Source organism: Agelaius tricolor, unplaced genomic scaffold (assembly GCF_023055355.1).
Source record: "Agelaius tricolor isolate 1412-34295 unplaced genomic scaffold, bAgeTri1.0.p SCAF_3, whole genome shotgun sequence".
NCBI lineage: Eukaryota > Metazoa > Chordata > Aves > Passeriformes > Icteridae > Agelaius > Agelaius tricolor.
Genome location: NW_027269263.1, coordinates 26,938,141 through 26,949,741, shown reverse-complemented (window position 1 = coordinate 26,949,741; position 11,601 = coordinate 26,938,141). Strand labels below are relative to the sequence as shown.

The following is an 11,601-nucleotide window of genomic DNA, read 5'->3' as shown; positions in this document are numbered from 1 at the left end:
TTGGACTATTTAGTCCTGGGTGGAACATACTACCATGTCTTTACCATGTGTAGCTGCATTTTACTCACCACCTGTGGTTTCTGACAGATTTCACTGTTCTTTTGACAATACTGAAACACTAGTTTGCACGTTTTCATAGTGCCGTGATTCCCATACAGCAAACTTCATAAGGCATTGATTTATTGGCCAATGCAAGTGTAGTGGCACATGTTAAATTATGTGTACAAACATATTGAAACATCAAAGTAGAGAAAACAGTTTATTTAGCCTTACAATAATTTTTATAATGATAGAATAGCTTAGATTGTCTTGTCCTAACCTGGTTTTTTTTTCATTTTATAAAAGAAAGAAACATAGTTGTCAATGATATGGACAAAAGGACACTATTTGATATGTTTTATTTTCTACAGTCTGGTTAAAAATAGCATGCAAGTAATTGACTAAAAATATTTGTATATATGATTTATTTTGAAATAACAATTATACCAGCAATGAATAAAAATCTTACCATGACAGTTAAATGAAAGTATGACAAAAAGAAGAGTAAACAATTATTTAACCTGAATATTTTTTCCTCGTTATCTTTCATGTATTCCATTAATATAACAATGTCATAGGCTCTGAACACATATTTTCACAAATTTTAAATTGTTTGTATATTGTTAAATAATTTTTTCCTTTGCAATGGGTAACAATATATAAAAGGCATGATGATTAGGAAAGTTTGACAGGAATCTTGTATGGACACAGGCCAGCCCATACTGCTCTCTATAACTAACAATGAATCCCTCCTAACTTCCCTGTGAGTCTGGAACCTGCTGGCATGTATTGCATGCATGAATATAGATTTTTATGAAGTTGAATCTTTTAAATCAACTCATTTAGCCAGATAAAGAAATATTTTGCATCAGATTTAGTAATTCTTGTGCTTTCTAAATAGAACCATTTGTAAAAATATGCACACGTTCCCTTAAATTTGCCAAGTCCTCGCTAAATCTTCACAAACAGAATGGATACTATGCAGCTTGACACTTGCTTTAAGGCATACCCTAATTTTAAAGCACTACCATGGTGTGTTATTCCTGCAGTAAGTGCCCCTGGGAGGGAGCTGGGCGATGCCGGGTGCGTCACTCCAGAGAGATCTCGGCGGCCACGCGCAGGCAGTTGTACATCTCCTGCGGCAGGTCAGCCCGCGTCAGGTTGTTGCCGTCCAGGCGCAGGTGTGTGATCTTGGAGTAGGTCGTCGGTCCAACCACCTTACAGAAGCTGCTCAGTGGGAACTCTGAAGCAAAGAGAACAGAAATAAGAGGAAAACATTAATAATTAGGACAAACCCATTATTTTTCTGCTTTTTTTTTTTTTTTTTTTTTGGATTTCAGTTGAAAATTGTGACCTTAATTCATTATACTATTTTTAGTATTTTGCATTTACGCTGATGTAAATCTCTGTAAATTTATTGGAACTTGAGGGACTTGTGTTGGGAGAGGTTCTTTCTGTTATTTGTGAGAGGAATTTAAAGGCTTAGTTTTTCAAATGCCATTTTCTTCCAGTACAAGTTTGACTTTTAGACTTCAGATTTTATCTAGAGGTCTAATCTGGCATTTAGATAAAAGGAAAAAAACAATCTTAAAAAAAACCCCTAGAGATGCAAAGAGAGGAATCAGCCAGTTTATGTACATTACAATGGAAGGGTAAAAACTGTTTTATAAGATATTGAAGTTTCTGGAGAAATTGAAATCATGATACAGCTTTACCCTAAAGAACAGGCAGCCCAATGGGTGTCTGTGTATTTTGTATGTATTTATATGTGCCATTTTGATTTACCTGTTTCAGAATGAAATTTGGGTCTAGGGTTGGAGAAGAGCTTTACATTTAAACTGTGCAGTTGAACCTTTCCACATCAGAATTAGGTGAGTATGAATAAGGGAATTACTGATAAAATATATATATATATTTATTGTAATTTATATATCATGTTATTTATGGTCTCTATTCAGTTGGGGGATTATTTTGTTCACGTAACATCAGATAGACCTTGAACGGAAATTTGCCTTGTGTCCTATGATCAATATTAACTGTAAGGTAAAAATAACATTAATTACTGAAGTTCTTTGCTCAGTATGAAGAGCACACACCCAACCTCTTTATAGACTTCTTTCATGCAGAGAAGATCAATCCTCAGGAGAGAATGTATGTGAATAAATCTGATGTCGCCTGCATGCCACATTGTGTAATTTTGCAAAGAGAGTCTTCATTCACTGTTTCCTTTAAGTCAGACAGAGGATTAATCTATTGAAAAGCTCTATAAGTACTAAAGAAACAGTCTGAGAGACTTGTTCTTCTTCAGAACACTGACTTTGGATGAATTCACACAGAAAATACTTTAAAAGGTTAAAGGGACTCCTTCAATGAACCCATGCATCTCTAATTTCTGAGACATCAAGTTAGTATTATCAAAATCAAATGCCATTTGATTTACATAGGCCACCTTTATGTATCTTTTCTACATGGCTACTTAACTCATCTAAGAAAGTATGATCAAATTGTAATACTAAAGAAAGTGGAGGAAGTACCTTTCTTACCTTTTCATAAACTTTTGGATTAACATTCTTCTAATTGGATTCTTCCAGGACATGCTTTAACAATAATAATTTTCTATCACTAATGAAACATGGCTTTTGTATACTAAGTATAAAGCTGTACAAGGAGCTCTTTAGAGCATAAGAGCTTAGGTAATATTTTGGACAGAGATATGATGTTAAGAGTGGGTAAAGACTCAAGTACCATCAACAAAATAAGTTGTTTTGAGTAGGAGTTAAGGAAATATAATTTATAAGTAAGATCTTTATCACCAATTTGATTAAAGCAAATTAAAGCAATTTCCTAAATTTTGTGTAGAGTGCAGCCTTCTTTTGGAAGGGTGAGAGGTGAATGACATCCTTTGGGCAGTCCATGCTGTAATACAGGAAACTTTTAAGACTTCAGACCAATTCTGATACTCTTCTGGTTCAGAATGCACTAGCAGAAGCAAACTGATAATTCTTGTTCATTAAGATCATATGATCAGAGAGATTTTTATAGGATTATGTCTGGGTGGAATTTTGCTGAATGAAAACATAAATTCCTGAGATTTTAGCTCATTTTCTTGGGCTATAGGCTATGTCATTGACTATTTAGTTCCAGTTTTCTTCAGATAACTTGGATTTAATTTGTAAAGTTTAAAATAAACATGAATTCTAATATCAATTTTTTCCCATCTTCTTGTCATTCAGGAATGACATAGTAAGTACATTTTTGCTGATGACAAACATTAAAAAACTTTATAAATTTAAATTTTAGGGGTTTTTTTTCATATTGGTACTTTTGAGCATAATATTTGGTTGCAAAAGAAGATTTGCTTATACAAGCTGGATAGATGGTTAACTACTCAAAGAACATAAACTTCATACATGTAAATCACAAAATTTAACTGTGATAACAAAACTCTGATGTGTGCTGAGTGTTTATGAGACTAAAACCACCTGGGAAGTGGATGGAGATCTTGGCCTCACGTAAGTCAAATGAACTCACTCCTGGACCTCAGTGGGATTTTGTTCCAATATTTGGTCCACACCTTTTATATGTGGGTATCAATTTTTTATACTCTTCATACAATTTTCAGTTGTTAAAAACATATTAAAAATGTTTCATTTTAATTGCAGTCTCTACTAGCAGAAAATAAGACCGGTGGTTCTTGTGAGTGCACTTGATGAGCTGTTACCTGTGTGATCTGTATGGGAATTGCAATCCTTTAGACTGGAGTACTGTGGCATCAAATATCTCTGTAGTTTACTTCCTCTTTTGTTACACTTATTTATGTTGCAGGTGAAAAAATGTCTTCCTGAATTTATAAAATTCAGGTTCAGAGCTAGTGTAGCTGGAATTTTTTCCCACATATTTTCCCAACACAGAAATCTCGCATAAGCCAGACACTGAGAGAATAAGTATTGGATGAAAACTGGATTTTCATCTAAGAGTACACTGGGCAATCCTAACAGGATCTGAAGTTCCATAGTCACTATTGTTGGTCTCTTGTCCACTAATCACATGTGAAACATTTTTAGATAGGCCATGTTAAAAAACTCCTTTGGGAATTGTTGGAGTGAACCAGATAAAAGACCATAAAGCACCTCCACAATTTGGTATGTAGTCTCTTAATTGTCCTCTGGCACATTTTCATATTTCCCCTTTCATACTCCATTTATGTGTAATCCCATTACTTCCTGGTGTTTCATGTGGAAGCAACAATTTCCTCATTAATCCCTTACAAGTATAGATTAAATATGGAGAAGGCCATCTTTGGACCTTCTTCTTGTTTCACTGAAACTCTTTGGTTCTTGCGGGTTTTTTTTCCATCCTGCAGAGTTTCTTTTTGGCTTGAGAAGTCTGTAAAGTCTCTGTGTCTGTGTGTGTGTGTGTTTGTGTACATTCATGTGTGTGTGTATATAATAATAATGGCATCTTAAAGGCATTTCAATTTAGAAACTACAGTTTAGGTTTGAGCTGTGGAGAAAGTGAAAGCTTTTCTCAATCTTCCATGGTCCTATTCTAGCTTGGAAATCCAACAAGCACCAAGTACAGTAGATAAAAGTGTAGATTTGACACCTACAATCAATATAATGGATGTGCTTCAATTTATTAGAAATCAGAGGAGCTACTCTGAATTTGATTTCTCAACAGTTTGCTATCTGCTTCACCCACTGCTTCTTGTAAGAGCACATTCTAAGGCATAGCCAATTCTGCTACATATTTTGATGTGTTTGTTTATTCATCAGTTCTTGTTCAAAACACTCAGTCACTCAATAAGGGTATTTCTCAAACAGATTATTTTTTATCAATGACAATGCACAATGATTGTAACAAGTCCATGGTGAAACTCATGGACAGTAATTTAGAGAAATATTCTTTCCAGTAATATCAACAAAGCTAGAACCAGATTATTCTTTCTTAGACAAATATAAATGTTAACTGCAAGCTTTAAGGTACATGAGAAAAGGGAAACATAACAAGTTAAGAGCTCTGGAGAAATATCTTTATGTTAGGTGTCAGTATAATGAAAACTTCAAACTAAGTAAGCATGAACTGAAAGATTATATCTTTTGTGTATTTGAGGACAAATTATCATTACTCCTTAGACAGAAGTCTCTCACAGCATAGGGGTACCATAGGCCATCACATGGAATGGAAGCTGGCCTAATTTACTTTCATAAATCACTGGTACATCATAACAATTTATTAAACAAATTAACTGGTCATTGGTTTGAGGCTTAAATAATCACAGATCAATTAATTCAATTTCCCAAAAGACTAAGCACTCACAGCTGTAGATCAGGTGTAATGAATGGTGAAATCCAAGGGCTTTGTTTGCCCTGTATTAATGATTATTTTTAATTAATTTTTATACCACATTGTCAATCAGCATCTTAGGGAACTATATATTATGCCTGTAAATTGATTCTTGAAGTCTGCTAGATTTTATGATAAAGAAAAAAAAGTAAATCATAATTCTGTTGCATCAGTCCATAGGGTAGCAATGATAGTGTAGCAATAGCTGGTGAACATCCACTCCCCACACCATCCCCCTGAAAAATGCAGATTGCCCTGAAAAGCTAAAATTGTTGTCATAGTCCCTGACCCTGATGTCCTTGGAAAAGTGAATATCAGCCAAGCTTGGTACCTGGTTATCTTGCAGAAGGCTCAGATCATTCTAAGTAGGGGAAAGCGCTTATATCACATGAGAAGTTAAAAATCATAATTTTTAGCTATTTTAGGAGTGGCAGAGTATCTGGTAGAGTTCCACAGGTTGCTGTATGTAGTCCCTTGGGTGGGAACTATTAACTCATTGTTTTCCCTCATCAAAACAAGAAACTGAGATGCACTAGAAAAAAAAAAGCCACTGAGAAAAATGAAACATAGTAAATACAAAACATTTCAAAATATCTTGCCCTAAATCTGGTAAGATCTGCACTAAAAATGTTTGGTTTTAAAGGCTACGTCTCCATGGGGTTAGCTATGTATGGAGTAGCTAACACTGATACTCTTAATCCTTGATGGATACAAGCAGGCAAACAGCAGGGAGGATTTTGTGGTTTACAACAAGCTTCATATCAACAAGCAAGATGATGTAAATCCTCCTGAAGAGCCACAGTCATACTTGGAATATCTCCCTCTCCATCAGGGACTACCACTGATGGAGGTGCAGCTGGGGAACTTCTGGCATGGTGGTGAGGCCTCTCCAGCTCTGCAACACCTCCTTGTCAGCCCAGGAAGGGGACAGCCTTGTGAAAGCCCTGTCTCTGCAGAAACCTTCACGGTCTCGTGCAAGGTGTGGCGTTTCTTGACGTCACAAGGAACATTTTTCAGATTATAAATGAATGGAGACAAACTTGCCACCTGATCATGTGATGTGCAAAATGGGAATGAAAAGAAAGAACAGGGGTAGCTCTTTGGATTTCAAGAGAGGTTTGGAGGGATACTGCATGAGGCAAGGGAGGAAAGAAACAAATGCAGTTACTTTGATGTATCTGTTTCAGTGCATCTTGTGCCTGCTATCTTATGAATTTGATTTTTCTCCCCTTTTCCTCCCTCCAGCATTTTGATTACCAGGTCCTGAAAGGTTACCATAGTCATATCCACACCTGACATCTCTCTTTTTTGTTAACTTAAGAATTCTGAACATTTTTTTGCACTGGTGAAACTTTTCATTTTTTTCCTGAATTATACAAGACAACTTCATTGGCTTCTATGTAGTTACTCCAATTTACAAAAGATGAGAGTTTGAGGAAAAAATCCACTTTAGCATGAAAGCATAAATTTCTCATTTTAAGGATATATTGAGTGGCTATTCAGTAAATATCTGTCTTTTAACATGAATGTGGACAACTGTTAGGTAAATGTCAGTGTGCTTACAGTCTAAACAGTACTATTTTTTCAGACTGGTTCATGTGTTATTTCAGATACTTGCATTGGCCATCAGTATCTAGTCTGTGGTAAACACTAATGAATATGTGCAAATTTAACTTACTGTTAATTTTGTTGACTTGGAGGTAGAAGTTTTCCAGGTTCTCACTGACAATTGGAATGCTCTTCAGTTGATTGAAGGAGAGATCCAACTCAACTAGGGATGTGATGTTGAAGACATTACCTGGTATTCCAGAATCTGTTAATTTATTGTGGGATAAGCGTAAATATTGTAGGGCTTTAAAACCTTGGAAGTACTCATCAGGAACATTGGAAATCTGGTTATTATCAAAATACAGCATGAGCAGGGAGTGAGGCAGTCCTGTCGGTAGCTTTGTAAGTTGATTGAAGCTTAAGTCAAGATACAAAAGTGAATTCAGGCCTTTAAAAGCCCCAGAAATAGAATCTGCTTTCAGCTGGTTGTTCTGGAGGTGAATGACAGTCAGATTCATCAGCCCCTCAAATGCACCAGGACTGACTTTTGTGATCTTGTTGTGACTTAATTGCAAGTCATCTAGAGTTTTGGGAAGTGGTCCAACAGCTTCCGTCAAATTGTTGTAGTTAATGTGAAGTTTCTTCAGGTTCTTTAGTTTAGAAAAGACTCTTCCCTTAATTTTTGAATTTTCCAGATGGTTGTGATCCAGGATCAGCCACTGTAGGTCTGTTACATTGTCAAACGCATTCTCTTCAATTCCCTCAATCATATTGTTTCGGAGATAAAGGTATTTAATTCCACTTGGTACAATTGGAAGGGTTTTCAGCTTAAGATTGTCACAATACATGGCAGTAGGGTAGCTCAAAGGACAATTGCATTCTGGGGCACAGACTGCTGCAGATGGCCCGAAAGGATCATAGCCATAATCATCTCCAGGACCGTAGTCATACTGGCAAAAAATGCCACTAATCAACAGCAGAAAGACAGCTAGGAAATTTAGAGTCATCTTTCTAATGTGTCCTGTTCCTGTATGATGAAAGGGAATAAACAGGATATAACTTTAGTTTTTTATCTCTCTCAGCAATATTTGAAATTTTACCACATAAAGGTTATATTTAAAAACTAATTATGGTTCCTATTTAAAGTTTTTAATTAAGAGAAAAATATATTGGGTTAGTATTACATTGTTAATACTATATTACTGCCTCTGTCTTGTATAATCTTCCTTTGCAACGCAAAATTGCTGGCCATTTTGCTGTTGTAAGTAAAACTTTTTTTATATTTTTCTGCATTCATTGATTAAGTCACAAGAAAGAATGAAGTACAAGGTTTTTAAACTTGCCACAGAAGTTTTCAGTTTTGCTGAAGGCCACATTCAGAGACAGTTCCACCATTTAAATTCTACCAAGCATTCCATGTGCTGAATTGTCTCATTTCTAAACATGTGGCTATTTGACTTAAGTTTGAAAGAGACAGGGAAGCTAAAACTGAGGGTAATGCTCTCATGCATAGTGGGTTGTTAAGATGTGTGTGGCTTGAAAGCTCTTTTTCTCATGGATTATGCTCTGTAAAGCATGGGACACTAAGTCTCATAGTCACACAAAGAACAAACTAATAGGAATATAAAGTGTATTATCTTCAACATGCCAAACAACCAGTATTGCATATGTGTGTGGTGGATCTGAAATGACTGAATCTGACAGTGGACCTGAAATGACTGAATTTCAGATAGTGAAAATGTTCTTGCAAATTCTCTATACAACAAAGGTGTTGGTTACATTTTGTGCCCCTTCTAATTTAACTGAACTGGCTTTACATAGTTAGTTTTTCGGTTCACATACAGCAAAAGGATATTTGGTGTCCTTGGAGGTGTTTGTGATTCAGTATACATGGGGTCACTTAACTCTTTAAGGCCATAGCTTTCTCATCAGGTACTCCACAAGATGTCAATTAATCTGTGAAGACTAGTATCTTGTTTATACCTCTAAGTGGATAGACAGATGTTCTGCTGGAAAAGTAGGTCTAGAATCAATAAAGTCAGTGAGCTTTGATTTTCACTAGTAAAAGACAAGGCTCCAAGTACTCAACTACTGTTCAGAGACTGAGAGGATTAAGAAAATCCTTAAAACCTTTTTTTTTCTCAAGGAATTTCAGAAAGTATGTGAAGCCTGTAAACAGACCACAAGGCATTGATCTCAGATCTGGGCAATTTTCCAGCAGAGTAAGTTAGTCTTGCTATTGGAATTGTTACACAGAGGACTTTATGTTAAAGTGCAGGGCCATAGCTACAAAATTTTCCCTAATTCTAAATGTCTTTCCTTCTATTGACTTCTTAAAAGCCATACAATATTCTAGTGAGATAACAGTCTCATTTAAAGCATCTCTAGGCAGGGTCTATTGATCTCATGCAGTACAGCACAAAGAATTTTTTAAAAATGTTCCTATGTTATCTCTACTCAATAACCCACAAAGTCCCACTGCTAGATATTAAGCTGCTGTCCCCTGGAAAAGGAATCCTATTGGATATCATCTCCATGGTGTTGGTCCCATCACATTTACCTAATTACAAACCCTTGGATAATCACTGAAATATTAGTTGTCAGTGTAATTTTCTTTGCCTGTCTTTTTTATTACTGCATGAGAACATGCAACATGAACATGAGCTAGAACTTTAGTCCCCTGCTGGTATAAATAAGTACAGCTCATCTGAAAGCAAAGACTGCAGTAACACAATTCATCTCAAAATCCAGTCCTATTTAGGTACTAAACATCAAATAAAGGAAATCAAATACTTCTGTATTCAAAGTATAAAAAGAGTAATGAACTCCTTGGACTACACTCTTTAGCCTTATGGTGACATTTTTTACACACCTCTTTAATTTTATAGTTTTAAAATAACATAGACTTTTTTAATTAAAACTCTTTTTGGTTTTTTTGGTTTCAAATTATATTTGTAATGCTAAGTTGCATTATTGATATCATAGTCCTACAGTCCTTTAAATAGAGTAAAAATTTTACTGCTCTGCAGAACCCTTCAAGTAACTAAAAATGTTAGATGGCAAGTGTTTTGAATTAATTTATCAAAACGTTTTAGAATTTATGTGACAATTCAATAGTTCAGGGGCATATGGGCCTGTGTGCAACACAAAATTGCAATGTAAATGGGAAATTTATTTAGCTTGTTTTATTAATGCATTTCTCATTCAGGTATGTGAATGTCTCACTGTCAGAAGTGTAAAATGTTAATAGATCATGTTTGTTTGTTGCAATGAGCTACATGAATCCAAAATATAAAATCAGAAAACATTCTTAGATGCTTATATTACAACATAAACAATAAACATGCTTTAATTAATTGCCTGTGCCTGTTCTAAGCAGTTGTCCTGCAAAATACCTGTGAAAATATTTGTGAAGTTGCCCAGGCAACTTGCCAAAACATACTAAATGATAAATCCATAATTTTGGGAAAACGCTTGCTACATTAATGTAGAAATACTATTTGAATTATGTTTGACCTTGTCTATATTTCCTTAATCATTAATTTATTATGAAACAGAATAAATATAAAATTAACAGTCAGTCAACCTTAATTCTGTAGTTTAACTTCTTAAATTAAGTTTGTAAAAGACTATATTTTTAAAGTTTCACTGGTATATTTAAAATGAGCTTTAAAATTAATTAGAATTTTTAAAATATCTACTGTTTCCCTCTCATTGTTTATGTGATTAATTATTTAAATATCAGGATACATTGTCTTTTTGTAGAATGGAGCAAAATGATTTAGCAAATGGGGTTTACAAAGCTCTCATTAATATTATGAATGAAAAAGTAAACAGTGAGTACTCTTACGCACTTCTTTGTACTGTGTATCAAATCTTATTCCGATGTAGAACAAAACAGACTGTGAAAAATTGCAGCACTGATGTACAAAATATGTGAAGCTGTTTTAAGGAAACTGAGAAAGTGAATCGACAGTGAAACTGTTAATTTGTGCTCAATTTACAAATTGGCAAACTTATCCTGTCATGTTTTCATGTTCCCATTACAGCTACATTTAAACAGCTGAACATTACGGTTAAAGCATGCAGCAGCACTTACCTTACTGCCTTCAAGCTGCTTTCCTTAATTCCCAGAGCAGATGCAATAAGAGGCTGTATCGACCAATATATGCTCTAAACAGTGTCAGGAGGTAAAAGTCTGCCAGATCCTCTGTGTTACAAGAGGGAAAAAAAAAAAAAAAAAGCCCTAGTCACGCTGTTCTCTGAAGCTGCTATGTCATCATGGTGATCTTGTGGTGTGGCATGTACAAAAATGCAGCTCTTTAATGAAGTGCAGGTGGATACCATATTTTGTACAAGGACAACCCATCTGTTCCTCCTGTGGGATCAGAGAATGATATTTCACAAACCTGAGAAAGTTAAAAAGCCACAGGTTTATACAAGATTTTTTTTTGTATTTCAGAGGGAAAACACTTTATATTGTAAAATAAATTGCAAACAGGCTTTTGTTTTCCAACTTATTTTATATTGCTAGACATGAGCTAACACATAGCACTCAGACCTCAATGCTGCTGTTCTTCTTCAGCCAAGTGACTCATTCATTTTTCTGCCTTTTTCTTTAACTGTCTTATGGCCACAGTAAAATATCCTTAATGAAAACTTTAGCCT

At 35.1% G+C, this 11,601-nt stretch overlaps 1 protein-coding gene across 1 annotated transcript; it reads right to left on the bottom strand.

Moving 5' to 3' along the window:
* Positions 1–246: 246 nt before the first annotated feature.
* On the bottom strand, positions 247–11,455 carry LUM (lumican). Its single transcript, XM_071423300.1, has 3 exons — positions 11,033–11,455; positions 7,064–7,960; positions 247–1,282 (listed from the first exon to the last, which is right to left on the bottom strand). Exons 2-3 carry the CDS (start codon positions 7,938–7,940, stop codon positions 1,128–1,130), a joined length of 1,032 nt encoding a protein of 343 aa, XP_071279401.1. The 5' UTR covers positions 7,941–7,960; positions 11,033–11,455; the 3' UTR covers positions 247–1,127.
* Between the last annotated feature and the right edge of the window lie 146 nt (positions 11,456–11,601).